We start from the raw sequence: 19190 nt of genomic DNA, 5'->3' as shown, positions 1-19190 counted from the left end.
TTCTAAGAATTGTCATAGACCGGGAATTGAAAGCAACTTTAAGTCCGATGCGCCCGAAGACATGTTAGCTCAGGGTTGTATCACAAGTGCTGCCAGTTTGTTTGAGCGTGTGGTAAGGTGCAGTTCGATTCGTTACTCTTCAAGGCTTGGGGATCGTAGATAGCTAACAAGTGGAGGTCTTCATCTTCCTCTGCTTCCCCCGGCGGGTACTGCGTCGAAGACTTTCAGAGCTGGAGTGTTTTCGTCCATTTGGTCATGTCGTCCACATGACGTGGTACGTGTCGATTCTCTTTTCACGGGTCTTTTCCAAGATTTGGCGCATGGTAAATATCTAGTCAGTTATTGATTTACCAGGCTTAAAGCCACTCTGATAAGGGTCAATCAGTTTATTGGCGGTGGGCTTTAATCTTTCACACAATACGCTCGATAGAACTTTATACGCGATGTTGAGGAGGCCTCCCACGGTAGTTGGCTCACGTGTCATCACTATAAACTAATTCTCTTGGCCTAACAGCACAATGTGATGTCTCGCTAGTCTCGTAATGGAAAAGCTTTGGATATTCATCCGAACATCTCGATTAAATAGTTATTTTCATTATGCCTAACTCGTAGTACGAAACCCCTGAAATAGCTTTCGGTAAAACGATTGGGGTGCCAAGCTGTAACCAAATATTAATCCCGTCCAGCGTAGACTAACCAGCCGTTCTTTCTTTTTGTGACTTCGTAAAAAATTGTGTGCCACCTAGGGCATTTCCTCGTTAAACTCGCTTATAATTGTTATTGCCTACATTCAAAACAAAAAAAAACAAGTTTTATGCTTGCAACGTCAAATAATTGTAATGATATGCAACTTATTTGAAAATAAAAATTAATAGACTACAGCAATATTTTTTGCAACTTAAAATTGCACTGGACTACACTTAAATTGTATATTTCTAGCTCACAAGCATACTTTAAGGCGCACAACCTACATAGGCCAGTAATTTAAGCTTACGCCCTATTTTTAAACGCCTCAATTTCACTTGTATACTCATACCATTTCTCTCGTCATTCACATTCTATCCTGTAAGAAGTAAATGCCACCACATTTTTGGTATTTTATTTTCAATTTCATTTATTGTGGATAAAAATAGAAAATCTAATACTGTCTGTGAGTGCACAGCAATGATGAGCCATGAATGCGCACAAAAATATAGTTAAAATGAATTGAAATGAAGAAGAAAAATAGAAATAAACTTGAAATCCTTAGAGATTTGGCCAAGTGTGCATTTGTGTGGGTTTGTGTTGAGGCAAGCGACATCAAGTGAAAAATGATAAAAAATTTAGCGAAACATTCTTACAGTTCATGAAGCGCACGCAAGCGAAATATTAGGTAATTTTTATGGGATGCAGGTATGAGGGCGAGCAGTAAACAAGAGCAGCTCAAAGTAGTGCAGTGTTTATAAATAAAGGTTGTTTTCTTAGAGGCATGGAACTTTATTTTAAACACATAAAATACAAAAAAATAATAATAAAATTTTGAATTTTTTTATTCTCGTCAATGACGCGCCGATTGTTGGGTTAGTCGCCTCAGTCATAGCAATTTTTTCGGTAAAACCCACTGACTTGACGTACACAGACCAAAAATGGTCGAACAATAGATACATCACATTACTTAGGTGGCCAAAAGCCAAGTCCATTTTTCGATGCCACTATTCTCACCAGATATTAGACCCTTTACTAATGACTTGCGCGCTGTGTTTATAGTTGGATGATACATATTGAGGTGGAGGCCCAAGGAGAAGTGAATTACATATATGTATGTATGTCTGTAGCCCTCCTCAATGTCACCAACGTTTGCTCCAACTTTAGTTTTAAAAAGTATGGTCCCATAGCAACGCGCAAATCACAGCAAGCAGTTCCTATTTTTCGAAGAAGGGAAACCTAGAGTACCTATTAGGCACTACTAATCATCCAAATAGAGCGTTTTTTCCTTTTACGCACTCATTACGCCAGAAATATGGCTGATCGCTGAATATAATTTGACGTTAAAATGTCAGTAAATTTGCCGCACACAACACGAAGTTGTGAAATCTTAAGCTCATCTGTTTCCTTGGATAGATATCCATCTAAGAAATTCTCTACCTCTAAAAAAACACCCTTTATGTCAATTGAAAGAAATATTGTTAAAGCAAGTTTCGGCGGTTGTCTGAGTTTCATGTTTGACTGGAGCAGTTTATACTGAAGACTGAAGCATTAGCTAATTTATGTAATGAGCGAGGTTTACTTTGAGGTTATATGAACTTCAGGGATCCATAAGACAAAGGAAAAGTAGACGCTGAAAAAGAAAAACTGTCCTTAGTTATGGGATAAGTCCAGTTGTGCAATATTTAAAAGATGTCGGGCCATAATCAGAGTTTCTGTCTGCAAAATGTGATGCTCGTGGACCATCTATTTAGGTGGCTGACGAATATACAGGGTTTGTCTGGAATGTAATAGGACTGATTTTCTTCTGCCGCGACTGTACTTCGGAGTAAATCTGCGACAGAGACGTTTGATATGATCAAGTAGGCTTACCCAGATCTTGCTTTAGAAGTGGTGTGTTTCGGTGGCACCAGGACTTTTTGGAGGGCCTCGCCCAAAAAAGGGAAGAGAGGGCAAATCCAAAGTGAAAACGATGCTGATTATCTTTTTTGCCATCAAAGGCATCGACCACCATGAATTTGTTTCTCCTGGACAAATCAATGCCAAGTTTTACGTGGAAGTCCTCAAGAGCCTCAAACGAAAAGTCAATCGGGTCCGACAAGACATCGCAGCCGATTAAATGTTGCACCACGACAACGCCCCGGCTCATACTGTCTTTCTTGTGAACAGCTACCTAACCAAGGCCGGCATCCCAACGCTTCCGCAGCTGCCCTACAGCCCAGATATAAAATATGTCTTTGCAAATATATGGAGATACAACGCAGTTTTAAATGATACCCACCCACGGAAGTGTTTATTTATTTATCTTTAGTTCATCAATGTCATTTATTTGTCTAGCAACAATTTTGACACATTCACTTCAATTCATTATGACAGACACAATGTGTCATTGGACGCCAACGGTATTGCAGTTGGTTCACAAAACAAACAAAAATAAAAATCATAAAAAGCGTATATCAAATAATAACCTCACTTAACGCAGACAGACAGTATGCCAAATACCGACCGATACACGCAGACGGTTGCGATTGCGTTCGCAACGTACAAATAGTAATGCAGATCGGGCGAGAGCTCATTGACAACAAATCAAGCCAGTGATGAAAAGCAAACTTTTTTGTTGTTTCTGTTGTTATTCATAACAAAAATAACTATTGTCAATTTGCTGCTGCTCGCACCGCGTGTGCAGGACCCGTCGAAGCTGGAGCATTCGCTGTTCTCAACCGCCCTAAAATGCAAACAAGCTGAGAAGTGTGGAATGTGTTTATGGGAAACGTTTGATTGCTTTGCTATGATTTCACTAGCTTTGTGATTTCTTCTTGTTGTCACTTTTCTTTACAATTTGATTCGATGATAGTGCCTCTCGTATTTAGTGATTTGTTAGAAAAGCAAGTTGAAGAGGTAACAACTACAAGGGCGGCGATAGAAATGCTATTAGGTTAACCAACGGTTTTTTGTCAGTTCAGTTGCGAGGTGCTCTGCCTGAAAGGTAGATTTGAGTAGGTCGGGAATGCCCTCAGACTGCGCTGCTCGATTCAACATCATATTGAACTCAACGTGGATGATTGCGTACAACCATCTCAACTACTGTTATACTTAGTAAGAGACGGTGTTTTAATGATTTAATAGGAGTCCTAGGAAAGGTACATACGTAGGTAGCAGTGTACCTGCTGCTTTATAAAGCACGATGTTGTGCAAGAGTTGCTCTATTTTCGCGGGTTGCGTGGTTTAACTCCAAGCACGACATGCAGTGGGAGGGAGTCAGTGAAGTTGTTAATAGCTCCACTATGAATCAAGTTCAGTGTATGTCTGAAGTCCGTCGCTGTCTGTCCATTACAGTGTGTATCTGTAACTATCTTCTTATATAATATCTTAATTCTATATCTTCTTCTTTACTGGCGTTGTCACCGCTTACGCGATTATAGCAGAGTTAACAACAGCCAGTCGTTTCCTCTTTTCGCTACGTGACATGAATTGGCGATTGCAAGCGAAGTCAGGTCCTTCTCCACCTGGTCTTTGCAATGGAGTGGAGGTGTTCCTATCCTCTTCTTCCCCTGGCGGGTACTGCGTCGAATACTTTCAGAGCTGGAGTGTTCTTGTCCATTCGGATGACATGATCTAGCCAGCGTAGCCGCTGCCTCTTAATTCGCTGAACTATCTCAATGTCATCGTATATCTCATAAAGCTCAGCGTTCCATCGAATGCGATACTCGCCGTGGCCAACGCGCAAAGAACCATAAATCTTTTGCAGAACCTCTCTCTTGAAAACTCTTAACGTCGACTCATCAGATGTTATCATTGTCCATGCCTCTGCACCATACAGCAGGACGGAAATAATGAGTGACTTATAGAGTTTGGCTCTTGTTCATCGAGAGAGTATCTCAGTTTTTCAAATATTTTGCACATTTTCTTTTCTTCTTTTTTTTTATGATATGAAAATTTCTTTATTTATTTTACAGGTTTCATATGCTCGTCCTGGCGGTGAATCGATTAAGGATACCAATTTGTATGTTACGAATCTACCACGTACAATAACCGATGATCAATTGGATACCATATTCGGTAAATATGGCATGATTGTACAAAAGAATATACTAAGAGACAAATTGACGGGCAAACCACGTGGCGTTGCATTTGTCAGGTGAGTTCAAACGTTTCCCTTTATTTGTAAGTTATAATTTTTGTAGGAAATATTCAGCGGCATTAGTCCACTCACACATGCTTCCAATTGGCACCTACCGTTATAGATTCAATAAGCGCGAAGAAGCACAGGAGGCAATTTCCGCTCTGAACAATGTCATACCCGAGGGTGGATCTCAGCCGCTCACTGTACGCTTAGCCGAGGAGCATGGCAAAGCGAAAGCGCAGCAATACATGTCACAGGTGAAATTGATTGGTGGCGGCGGCGGCGGTGGTGGCGGTATGGGCGGTCCTCCACCACCACTCATGAATATGGGCTACAACAATATGGTGCACAGAGGTAGACAAAATAAATCACGTTTCCAAAAGATGCATCCCTATCATAATGCACAGAAATTCATTTAAACGATGAAAAACTTTTATTAATTAATCGTACATAGTAGTAGTGTATGTATGATGAATATGAACGATAATAACTTTTGCTGGTGTAGAGGAGCGCAAAAAGCAGCGCCTTTGATGATCTTGATATAAGAGTTTTTTCTTTATTTATGTTTTTTTTTTTTTTTTTTTGTTTGGCAAAGCGAACGCATGAAGCATTATTAATGACAAACAGACAGACAATGCATGAAAGCGTGAAAAGCTAAGCAAAGAAAATATAATATAATAATATTTTAAAATATAAACGTAATATAAACATTTTTTTTCCTAAACTTTAAAGCTAAATAATAAAAAAACACAAGCAGACGTTAAATGAACTAATATATATTTTTTTGTTTGTAATTTTTTGTTTAATGTTTCTTATACCCGTACGTAGAGATCTATTATAAAAGAGAATAATAGAAAGATAATGCAATAATAATCTGTGTGGCTCTTGTTTACGAAACACTCTTGCTGATATACGCAAAGTAACGTCAAAACCGAGCCTAATGAATTTATTTATTCTTTATTTTTTTTTTATTTTCCGGGATGAGTATATGAGTATACATACATATATAATAGATAAGGGGTCTGCTGATTCGCTAGATTGCGGCAATGTTTAAGGTATATTTTTTTTATTTGCTGAAATAATCCATTTAAGCTGAATTAACTGAAAAACACAAAAAAATATTTTAAATAACAAATATTAAAAGTAAAATATAAAATCTCAAATAAATTACAAAGAAAAATAAAAAATGTTGCGGCTGATAAAAATTAAGTTATTGGCTAAAGCAAAAAAAAATAAAAAAAGTATGTTTTTTTTTTAATATTTGGGTTTAAAACACAATGGCTTGTCTAAAATACAAAAAAAGTTAAATAATTATTTTAATTTTTTTTATACATATTTTTTTTTATATATATTTTTTTTATATATATATTTTTTTCTTTTTTTTATATATATATTATTTTATTTTTTTTCTTTTTTTTAATTATTTCGGCTGACACAGAACCAGATCATATATATGTATTTTTTAATATTTTCTTATTTTTTTATTTTTAAATTATTTTGTCTCCTAAAAATTAAATTATTGGCTAAAACAATAAAAAAAATGTTTTTTTTTTAATATTTCGGTTTGGCTAAAATACAAAAAAAAAGAAATTAAAATATTTTTTTTTAATTTTTGTAATTATTTCGGTTGACAAAAATTAAGTTATTGCCTAAACACAGGAAAAAAATTAAATATAATTTTTATGCTGAGGAAATAAAATAAAAAAAAAACGCAGAAAATAAAATTCAATTTGTTTTCGTTTGCAAAAGAAAATAAGTGTCAAAAGAAAAAAAATTTTATGACAAAATTTTTTGCACGCAATGTTGGTAAATTTATTTTTAAACAGTTTTCGATTTTTTGTTTGCATAAATGTTTTTTAGTAAATATAATGAATATATTCTTCTGTCGCTTTTGAGTGATTAAGTCGTATATACATACATACATACATATATACAAACATAATTGCTTTAAAAAATAAAATGCGACATTAATAAGACATACCTATATAGCATATATCTATAAGAGACCTTTATTATCCGAAATTTAAAAATTTATATATGTTTACTGGTGAATATTTACTAAAAAAATCTAAGCGTGTTGGAGTAATTTAGATTTTTTTCTTTGAAAGCAAAATATAGTACTAACTATAATCTATAATTTCGTTCGAACATATTTTTTTCTTACTGACTAAGAAAAATATTCAAGTTTTTTTTTTAATTAAATTTTTTTTAATTATTTTTTTTTTATTTAATTTAAATTTTTTTTCTAATTTTATATTCTGCAGTCACTTTTTTTTCTCTATACGAAGCATGCTTTATTAAAACATTAGGCGCAGCTCAAATTATGCAAAAAAATTGTTTGCTTAGTTTTTGTACCACTCTACAAGCATTTAAACTTTTTTTTTGTTATTTCTTAAGGACATATTAAAACGAAATAACTTTGCTTATGGAAAATTTTGATTTCTAATCGTTTAATTAATATATTTTATACACTTAATATATTATTTTTAGCGGAAATCCTGAAAGATCATTGTATTAATTAAATAAAATTGCGATATATATGTACAACTAACAAGCAGACATTTCTTCTTTTCCTTGCCATTTAATTCTTATTTTCTTAGCCTTAAATTTGTTTTTCTTCCATTTTACTTTCAATATTTTTTTTATTTATTAAAAATTTTTTTATAACATCAAAATTTGTTTATATTCGCAAGTTTATCTAGTTAGCCGACCGGAAAAAAAAATACAACCAATCCCCTTAAGGCTCAGCATTTTATATAAAGAAGCAGCAAAATTATTATTTTAATTTATCTTTATAATATTACTTAAATCAAAACTTTTCTGCAGCAAATATTCAAACTACTAAAGTTTTGTAAATTCTTAAATAATATTTGTAGATTTCCATTATATTTTATTAAATATTTCACATTCCTCGTTAAAATATTTCAATTAATAATTTTTCCGTTTAAACAGTTAACATTTAAAAAATAAACCCTTAGCTGGGCTCTGTTGTTTTACATGCGTTTATTTCATTCAATCCAACGGATGAGAGTGGTATTAGTTATAGATATTACATGAAAGCTTGACTTAGTATGTTAGAGTGCTAACTCTCCAACAGGCTCTAAACTATTGATGGTTTATTAAACTTTTTTATTTCACATAATAAAAAATTAGCACGTTTCCTTGGGTAATAACCTATAAAAAATCGAAGAAGTTTATTGTCTGTTTGCCAGCGGTATACATGTTCGGGTCTAACACGATCAATTATTTTACACAAACGATGGAAAACGCTTAAAAAGTAATATCTATTAACAGGAACGAATTCCTTGCGGACAGTCTGCTTTGAATCATAAAAACTAATCAACATTGTTTTCATTCGAGACTTTTGAAAACGCTTTTTATGGGTGTTTTGGTCCGCCTTTGGAAAAATAATTTTCAATTATTATTGATCTAAAGTTTAAACATTTAATATCTAAAACCATTAACATTATTGTTGCCAAATTTTCGAGAACACGTAAAACCAATTTAATAAAAACGTTGAAAGTGGCAATGTTATACCATAGATACATATGTCTGTACAAGACCATACATATTCAGGCTTAGTGTAAACTTCTTGTGAATACTAGGGCCGAAAATCATGATATGGGAAAGGGCTTCTAAAAAGAAAACAGGGAGAAATTGCTTGTGTTTTGGATGAAGTTACATGATTCTTCCAATAGTAAGGGGCCACCATCGAGATCGCTTTTCAAGTTGCTAGCCAATGTGGGCCCATTCAAGAATTTTTTTTGTTATTTAATTATTTTTTCAAACATGCCATTATATCTCTTTTTTGTATGAAAATTGTTATCTGCATATTTTATGCAATAAATAATACTTAAGAGGTCTGATTAGATAAAAAAAAAGATATGTATATGTCGGGGATTTTCTTCGTTGACGATTCCATTATTTAAGGGGTTATATGCACTTGTAAGTTCGAAAAAACTAATATATTTCGAAAAAATTTAATATATTTTATTAATAAAAATATTGGGTACCGTCGTTCCTGTAGAAGATCTCCTGAAAGTCCTCCACAAAAAGGTGTTTGGCAGTGAGGAAGATACTTCTGATCCAAATTACATTTACATTTTCTAGTTCACTTAATATTTTTTATTAATATAGCACAGTAAGTTCTGCTCCTATCGATGTCACATTGCGAACTGATTCTGCGAGGACATAGCGCCTAATTATTGCGCACTATTCTGTCGCCTTAAAAGGAACTTGCTGTAATAGACGTATGCTAACGTTTTTTCTAGCCTTCAAAACACTTTTTATAAGCACTTTTAGGGATGCCCTTCAGCTCCTACAAGAATGTCACAATGTATACATAACTAAAAATGAAGACACGTTTTAAGCTAAAACAGGCACATAATTGGCTTTATAAATTTGTAACGTGTGAAATCTGGAATCTTCTTGATGAAAATGTAAACTATAAAGTCGCCGCGAGAAATCTAGCTTTTCTGCAATTATCTCAAAATAGTTAAACAAGTCAATGCTAACTGTCAGTTCCGAATATGTATGTGTGTCTCCAAAAGGTGAACGTTCGCCATGGCCATTTTTAGTTCAACTTAGTAGCTGAACTGGGGGTAATTGACAATTATTATACCCCCTGCGGTCACGTTTAACATGGAATGGTGAAGATCAAATTGCAACAGTGTTTCCACACATACAGGGTGGGTGGAGGGTGTGGAAGGGCCTTGGGAGATTTCGACGTGAAAGGTTGTGTTGTTCTACGTTTAGCTGAAGAAAGTGTTGTAGAAATCAACACATTATTTGGCTCATACTCGTATATTTCCTTTTCACAGCACAGCTTTTTACGTGGAAAACTCCCGTGTGTTTTGTGCTGATAAGCAATGAGTGCGGTCCACTTTGTACGCTGCCTTAAACTCGACTTGTCGCGCAAAACTGCATAAAATTTAAGTTAATTTAACATACAACTATGTGCTGCGGCTGTTTAGTAACAGCTGCGCTTAATTTTTATGCCACTTTTATTATTGTTTTTTGCTTCTTTGTATATGTACATATATAAATATATGTATGTGTAATATTAAGCTAAAACTAATTTGCGTGGCCTTTACAGTGCCCGCTCTAAATTTTGTTTGTTTACATTTGAACATGAATGCGTCTAATTTACGTGAAGTCGATAATTTATCGATTATGGATGCACTGTATGGTCGCTACAATAGTTTTCGCTCATCCATCGAAGACTATGCTGACTGCACTTTTTTTATGAAATGTATTGCAATTGAGTCTATAATTGTGGGATTCGGAGTATTTTTTTACTTGTGGTTGGCTATCTAGTCTTTAAAATGGTATTCTTGTTAAGAAATTACTGCTTTTCCTTCAATAATTACTTTTTTCAATCAATAAAACAGTTTTTACTTCTTATTTTATTATTTTTTAATTTATTTATTATATTTTTTTTTTTAATTTTAAAACCCTTGCTTTTAATTTTTTCTTTTTAATTAATAAAAAATAAAAATATTAAATTGTTTTCTTTAACACTTTTTTTATTACTTTTGATAAAAATTTTACACATATTTACACCATAATAAATTAAAAATTATTAAACAACAAATTTCAACTAATTATACAAAATATTTATTTAATGAATGAAATTGAATTATTCTTTTTTTCTATTATATACACTAAAATAAAACATTTCTACTAAAGCAACATGCAACATCGCTTGTTTATTAGCCGTCTAGCAGATTTTTTTAAAATAAGCCTCCAAAGCTTCATTATAAGGAGCATTTTATGCAAACATTGGTCAGAAAAGCAAGAAATAAATAAAATTAAGTTTAAAATAGCAAATGTACCCAAACACCTATTATATAAACATAGTAAAACATATAATCTTATGAATATGAATCATAGTACTAGAGCGCGTCATTGCAGCGTTTTTCTTCAAATAGAAAAATTAAAAACTGAAGTAAAAAAATACAATTAGAATTAAAAAAAAAAAAAATATTTACACAAATAGTAATATAAATAATACATTCGCAAGTACTTCAATATTCATGTCAGTATGTAATTAAATAAAAATGCTAAAATACATATTTTTTTGAATTTTTTTTTACCAAAACAAAAAAAAATGCAACCTTGTTTGCGCAAAAGCAAATGACATTTGCGTGTACCGTTAATTGTACCTTCACAACATTCAGCGGGAAGTATTTTTTTCGTTTTTGTTGTTTTTGTTAATTTTTTTTCTAGCTGCCAGTTAAGCAAACAAACATACCTAGTAAAATGCAAGCAAATATATTTCGCGAAGCTCGCTGCATCAAAACCAAAAATCACGTGCGCGCTCAGCAGCAATCAAATCAGCCAAAAAAATCGAAAAACAAAGGCAAGTAAGTACTTCTATAAACTTCCTCACTCCCGTTACTACGTAAACTTCTTAGCGCAAAAGGAGCAAAAGAAAATTTGCTGGCTGCAGCGCCTTCCACAACACACATTCCCTTTCCGCAGTAAAAAAATAAGATAAAATAAAAATGAAATAAAACAAATTCACCGGGGCTGTGATTGTTGTTCGTGTTGCAGCCGCTTACAAGTCGGCTATGCATTGTTTTTGTTATTTTTTTTACAATACGCTATATTAAATATCCAGCAATAACTAATTTTTTGTTAATGTGTATTTACTGCAAATTTTTTTTTATAGATTGAAAACGTGATTTAGTAGATATTCGCAAGTATATCCAAATGTTGTTGTTCCCACTGAACGAAGGTGAGATTTTTTTTGTATTTTTTATCTAAACTTAAGTACATTACCACATACATGCATTTGCAAAAAATATATAAAGAAACCAAATAAAAAAAATAATAAATATTAGGGTGAACCAGAGTGTTGTAATATTATATATAATATATATACATTTTTTTTGCTAATTAAAAAATTTTGTCATATCAACTGCATGAGTGTTTTCATGCGAAAATCACAATTTTTTTTGAAAAAAGAAATACTGGCGCAGAATTTGATAATGATTGAATTTTTTGTAGCGGAGAAAATACAGTTTGTTCAACACAACAAATTTTAACGATATAAACAAAATTTTATTGAAGCAATTTAATTTAATTTAATTTTTTTTGTAAAAAAAAAACAATAATTTAATAGTCTTGTGACAGGTAATTTTACTTTACCATGTCTTAATTAATTTTTTTTTAAGAATTGCTAAACTTTGCGCATAAAATGTTTGGAAATATAAAAATATATATATTTTTTTCGAAACCGAGCTAATTTTTTTCATAACTTTTATATAATATTACATTTAAATTAATTAAAATTATTTTTTTGCTGAAATTTAGCTAATTTTTTTCATAACGTTTATTTATTCTATATAATACTTAGTTTTAAAATCATGCCAGAGAAAATATTTACTACAACATGTATTTATTACATACATACATATAATACTGGTAATTTAAAAATTAATCCTTTTTAGTATAAAAAAATAATATTAATAATAATGATACGAACAACATAAGAGTTTTATGTAATTAATCTTAATTTTTTTGCTCATAAATTTTTCCGATACCTTTTTTAATTATTAGGTTTTTATGAATATTATAATACATACTTACGATGTATTTTTTGTTTTGATATTTCGTATTTAATTTTTTTATAATAATAATCTTTTTTATGCACCGCTAACCTTTGCTAATAAAATGTGTACAATTTTACAAAAAATAGAAAAAATATATTTTTTTTAAAGCCGAGCTAATTGTTGATAAAATTTATTTATAACACACATATTTTCGTGATATTTTTAAACATAACATTTTAAAGTTTTTTTTATGTACAAAAAGTATATACATTTAATAATTATTAATTTTAATGTTTTTAAGTTTTTTTTTTGTTTATTATTATATAATTTTTTTTGTTTTTGTTTTTTGTTTATTATTATAATAAAAATAATTGTATACATTTAATAATACTTAATTTTAATATTTTTAAAATTTTAAAAATTCTTAAATTAATTGCTAAGGACAAAAATAGTAAAACAGAAAAAATAACATTATTACATAAAAAATAATGTTTTTATGCACTTGCAACATGTTGCTATAGAGTATAATAGTTTTAGTAGATATGGCTTTATATACATTCATATAAATGAACAGGATGACGATAAAAGTTGATATCCGGGTGACTGTCTGTCTGTCCGTCCGTCCGTGCAAGCTGTAACTTGAGTAAAAATTGAGGTATATTGATGAAGTTGGTCCACATGTTCCTTGGCAAAAAACTAAGGCGCAGTTCGTAGAGAGGCATAATCGGAACACTGACACGCCGAGAAAAAGCTATTAAAAGAAAACCTATAAAACACCATAACTTAGCACTATGTATGTACATATGTATATACAGTTGAACTTCCTTAATTCGAACTTCTACAACTCGAAGATCCCCTTATCTCGAACTCTTGAATAGGTAATAGAAGGCAAATTTCATACAAATTGGGTAGTCGAAAAAGTCTTTTCGTATTTCTTATCAAACTTCAATTTATTTTTTTTATATATATTTAATGAACCTTAATGAATGAAAAATGTACCATTTTGGTTGACCATTTTGTGCCATTTTTCCCGCTAGAGACATTTTCCATCAATGTAAATCGAAGTTTTTTGTGGATTAAGGTGATTCGTATTAGGGAAGTTCAACTCTATATATAATTTCTTCAATTTCTATTCCCTGATTGATAGTTTGCACCTTAAGGTACATATTTCCCTGGCTTTGATTCTTTCAAGTTGCAAAAGTATAAAATATTCGGTTGCATCCGAATTTAGCCTTTCCTTAGTTGTTTTGTTTGCTATTCAATGTTTATTTATTTAATAATAATTTCCCAAAAATGAAGGCTCTACTTGTTTTAAGTCGGTTTCAAACAGCTTTTGATCTTTTTTAGAAGCTTTTTTCACACATTTAGCCTAACAAATGGCAACACAGTTGTTAAAAAAATTTATAAATTTTTTTTAAACAATTTTAGAAAAAAAAAAATTAAATTTTTTTATCAGTGTTTTAAAGTATTAAATTTTTTCATATTTTTTCTAACTGATTTTTGCGTTTTTTTAACGAATGGCAAATTGCTATTAGAAACTGCTTATATAAATATATTAACTTTATTTTAAAAATTTAGTTGCATATTTTAATAATATCTTATTCTTTTGTCCAATGACTGTTAGGTTATGTTTTTATAATTATATATTTCTAGTATACTATATCTTTTAATATTTTTATTAACATTTTTTAATATTTTTTTTATTTATATCTTATTATAAATATACATACACTGTCGATACTAATATTTTTTTGCATATTTTTTTTTGTAATTTAATACATTTTTATAGTACTATATTTGTTATAAATTGCTCTTGTAAATTTTTTTTAAACAATAAATTTTTGTTTTGTATAAAATTGTGTTTACAAGAGTAAATATGTACTTGAGGCAAACATAAGTTTATATTTACAATTTCTAGGTTGTAGGATTGCGAATTTTTATTTAAAAAATTGTGGATTAGATTTTCAATTTCTAATTCTAATTTTGGGATTTGAGATTTTTATTACTTTGTTTTTATTTTTATGTAATTTTTTATTAAGATTGCAAAATAAGGTTGCAATACAATTTAATTTTAATACTAATATTAAAGCAATTGTTTTTTTAAGCATTATTTGCAACCCTGCTAGGTTTATGCTAACTGCATACAAATGTATTGTGTAAAAATTCACAAATATGAACATACATACAATTACTGTTAAAAAGATAATATTTTTAATTAAAAAGTAATTACTCTTATTGGCTACTTTAATTACATTCCCGTTGTATTCTATCTTTCATGCTTCTTCTACACGCATGCTGTGCAATCACAACTCGCAACTACGACGTGCAACAACTACAACCAAAATAATTCCACATCAAACGAACAACAACATCAACATCAAAATGCTATGTAACATAACGCGCGTCTCATCAAACGAACAACAACAACAACAACAACGTCGACATCAAAATGTTATGTAATGTAACTCGCGTCTCAAATTTGCACTTTGCCGCAGACTTCAATTATTCCGGCCTTATTGACGGGCTTTATCGCAATAAATCCTATCACTATCCCTATTTATAATTCGTGACAATGTTGCCGCTGCTGCTGCTGCTTGCATCGACGATCATGGCATCGTTCTCGGCGACTTGTGCACGCTATCGCATCGACTGCACCGTATGCTGTTGACGATCACGTACACGACACTTTTCACACACACACAAACAAACACACGTATCCTACTCTTCCCTCGAACCAGCTATCCAACAATTGTACAGCCCAGATATTAAGCGTGCTCTTTCACAACAATTACACATATTTAGGTAAATATACTACTAAAACACTAGCTAATCTATGCTAATAAATAGTTATGTAAGTATATTATGTATATATACATAGTTTAAATGTGTGTATATAAACGTGGAATACGTTTGTATGCGCTTAAGCGGAAACTCGTACTAAAAGGTGGGCGAAGAAAAAAGGAAAAGTAAAAGAAATGCAAATTTTGACTTAAAACGTAAATAAGTTGAAATTGTAGTTGGCGTTTGCAAGTTCGTAAATGAGTGTGGGGGTTATTCATGGCATGGTACTATTTGTATATTTGTAGCAAATGTTGAACGATCTCTATTTAGCTAGTTTTTTGATGATTAGTAAAAGAGCTAGAGTGTTAGCCCAAAAAAGTGCAAACCAAAAGTGAAATAATGTTAGTGTGAAAAAAGCTGATTTTAAGCCAATTATGAGAAATTAGTCTAAAAATCAAACAAATTTTGCGCGTATAATTAAAGAATAAAAAACAAACCAAAAAAAAACATGTTATAAGAACCAGAAGTGTTGAAAAAAAAAAACATTCGAAAATATATTTACAACAACTCAAATTGTTAAATTGTGGTAAAACAGCAACAAATTACCAATGTATGCATTTGTAGAAAAGTTGTTTAAGACACTAAATTTTTGTAATGAATAATTTTTCTACACAAATGTATGAAAATTATGCCACAAGCAACAACAATGTTCCGACTGTGTTATGATAAGCTAATTCAAAAATAACCGTTAAAACTATTAAATAATAATTAAAAGTATATATATATTATATGATAAAAGCATTAAAAAATACTGCATTTGTGTATGTGTATATGCATGCGTGTATAAAAAATCACAAATATAGAAAAAAATACATAGATATAACAAATTGCGTGATGAAGTCATTTGTATGTATACTTAGTTAACAAATGCATATGTATGTTACATGAAAAACATAGAAACTGACACCGAAATGTAAATAAAACGTCAGTCAAGCTCTTATAAAAGCGTTAAAAACATAATATTGAAAATTATTTTTTTTTAAGTTTGTATCTATTCTATATAACACTATTCTAAGTGTTTTTTTTTAATTTTTTAGTGTTTTTTTTTTAATTTTTCAGTGTTTTTCTTAATTTTTTAGTGTTTTTTTTTTTAATTTTTTAGTATTTTTTTTTTAATTTTTTAGTGTTTTTTTTTAATTTTTTTAGGGTTTTTTTTAATTTTTTTAGAGTTTTGTAATTTTTGTTGATTTAATATTATTTTAGATTTATTCTTATAATTTTTTTATTTTAATTTTTACTGATTTGCGGCAACATTCATTCTCGTTTTCATTTTGCTAAATTTATTATTTTTTTTATTTTATTTATTATTTTCCTATAATAATATGCTAATCCTATAAATTTTGCCTTAATTTGTAACAGAATTACCGTAGTCATACGAAAACCAACCAATTCCTAAAAAAATATAAATTACAATTAAAAAAATCGTGCTAATTTTGTATAATATGAGCAAAAAGAAATAAAGCAAATTGTTTTTGTTATAAAATTTATTATTTTATAAAAACATTTCGTTATCGCGAAATAAACGCCAAAAATATTTTTCTGCAGTTTTTTTTTACATATTTTTGCTATAAAATTTATTATATGGAAAAAGATTTTGTTAAATCGTATAAAATCAGCTACAAATAATTGACTTTGATTGCTACAAATATCGAAAAAGTAATAATTTTTGAAATGTTTTTTTAATTAATTTATTCTTTATAAAAATTTCGAAAAAATTACTTTTTGTTTAATTGGTGCTTTTTAAAAATTTGGAAAAATTATTTCTTTTTTCTAATTTTTCAAGAATTTAAATTTTTTTTTAATTTGCGAAAAATTACTTTTTGTTTAATTTTTTAAACTAATTTGAGCTTTTTTTAAATTAAAAATTTTTTTTCTAATTTTTCAAGATTTTTTTATGGTTTTCCTTTTTACAAATTAAAACATTTTTTTTGCTTTTTTTCAAGTATTTTTTTAATATTGTTTTTCTTTTTAAAAATTTGGAAAAAAAATTTAAATTTGCAATTAGATGTGAATACATATTTTTTATTTTTCGAATATATATGTATTTTTTAATTTTTTTCATAAAAAGTTTTCATCATGACAATTGTAGTAGTAAAAATTGATCTCAAATTTACAAATATCGAAAACTTCATGCCCGATAACTTGACTAATATGAACTCTAAACCCATATTTATCGGTTTTCAATGTCAAATCTTTGTACTACTCTAAAAGTTCTTTATACACTTTATACAATTTATGTATGTGTAGTGCGTAAATATTTACACAAATTATTTATTGTTTTTAGATATAAAAAATATTTATTGAAATCCAAACCAAATGTACCTTTTTCTTAAATATTAAAAGAAACATACAATAAAAAAGTAGTAGCTGTAAATAGCGAAAACCAAAAAACGAAAATACCAAAAAGCTAGTAAAGACAAAGCAAAAAGAGCCATAAATACTATTTTATAAAAATAATTATTAATGTAGTTATTTATTTTGTTATGTGAAATTCCTTAAAGGGCTATTCATGCGAAAATTAGTTGTTTAAGACAAAATATTGCTAGTCTGCATAATACCCAAATTATTAAACGATTTTAATTTAAATTTAAAATTTCAAGTATTATTTATTTATTTTGTTAGCTTGTTTGAGTACAAATATGAAATTGTTATAAAAAAAGATACTCAAAAGTATTGTATTGTATAAAGAGAATAAGAAGTGTTTTTATTTATTTTTTTTTCATTACTGAATTAGTAATTATAAGTTCATATTAACTAACTCTACCACAAACAAATATGTATTATTGTACATTTTTTTATAATTTTTTTCTTTTTTGAAGAAAATATCTGAAATTAATTTGCAAAATTGTACCCTCAAATATTTTCTTTACCAAGTTTAAAATTTTCAAAAAATATATTTTAAAAATAAAGCTTTTTTAAAATTATGCTTAAAAAATTAATATGCGGTTTTATACCCTCAAATATAAATTTTTATGCAATACAAATTTAATATTATAAAGCACTTTATTTTTAACAATTGAAATTCTTAAACAAATTACAATTTGATTTTTAGTTCTGTTCAAATATTTACTCTTCAAAATCCGATATTAAGGATTTTAAATTTCCCAAAAATTAAATTTTTTAGCTGTAAAAAATTTGCTATAAATTGTATTGAATTATTTTCAAAATTAAAATTTTTTTCTTGAAAATGGAACGCTAAAAAGTCAAAATTATTTTTGTCCGTATTAATTAATTTATTTTCTTTAATTAATTTTTTTTTATTAAAAATTAAATTTATTAAAAACAATTTAAAAAAAAAATTATTAAATGAAACATTTAATTTAAAAAAATTTAATTAAAAAATTTTAAATTAATTAAAAAAAATTAAATTTAATTAAAAAATTTTAATTTAATTTAATTAAAATTTTAAATTTTTTTAAATTAAATAATTAATTTTTTAATTAATTAAAATTTTTGTTTTAATTAATTTTTTTTAATTATTTTTTTTATTAAATTTTTTTTTAATAATTTACTTTTTATTAATAGTTATGTATATATTTTTTACATAATTGCCATAAATATTTGAATCTAATTAAAGTATGTACATAAACTTAATAAAAGCTGACTTCCATAAGAGTATTTAACTTGTATAAAGTTATATAAGCCTTACCAAGTAATCACAGCAGCATTAAAAATGTAACTTTAAATGCGTAAAAATCAAATTAAATTTATAAAAAAAAAATATAAATATGTATATATACATTTGTATATTGTTGAAAATTGTTCGAATTAAAATATGTATTAAAATCGTTTAGTCAATTTGTAATATACAAGCATACGCATTAAAATATATAAAATAATTTACACTTGTATATTTCCACATGTAGCTAAAATTATTAGTATTCAATTAACAATAATATAATAATAATAATTGTCACAAAAAAAAGGAAAATAAGCGTTAAAACCCACTAACTGTTGAAAAAAAATTTACAAATATTTACTGAAAA

The 19190-nt window shown here is 28.9% G+C and overlaps 1 protein-coding gene across 6 annotated transcripts in view; it reads left to right on the top strand.

Annotated features, from left to right (window-relative positions):
• LOC126758919 (sex-lethal homolog) overlaps positions 1 to 16719 on the top strand; it is a 63100-nt gene extending 46381 nt beyond the window's left edge. For 2 of the 6 annotated variants that reach the window (XM_050473371.1, XM_050473367.1), the window contains exons 6-8: positions 4641 to 4822; positions 4929 to 5161; positions 14859 to 16719. In XM_050473371.1, coding sequence (XP_050329328.1) covers positions 4641 to 4822; positions 4929 to 5161; positions 14859 to 14926 — 483 coding nt within the window. In that variant the 3' untranslated portion in view covers positions 14927 to 16719. Of the gene's footprint in view, positions 1 to 4640; positions 4823 to 4928; positions 5761 to 14858 lie in introns of those variants that run through there. The other 4 variants (XM_050473372.1, XM_050473369.1, XM_050473368.1 and 1 more) reach the window with 4 other exon arrangements.
• The last annotated feature ends 2471 nt before the right edge of the window (positions 16720 to 19190 follow it).

This window comes from Bactrocera neohumeralis, chromosome 5, assembly GCF_024586455.1.
Source record: "Bactrocera neohumeralis isolate Rockhampton chromosome 5, APGP_CSIRO_Bneo_wtdbg2-racon-allhic-juicebox.fasta_v2, whole genome shotgun sequence".
Lineage (NCBI taxonomy): Eukaryota > Metazoa > Arthropoda > Insecta > Diptera > Tephritidae > Bactrocera > Bactrocera neohumeralis.
This window is presented reverse-complemented; position numbering and strand designations above follow the sequence as displayed.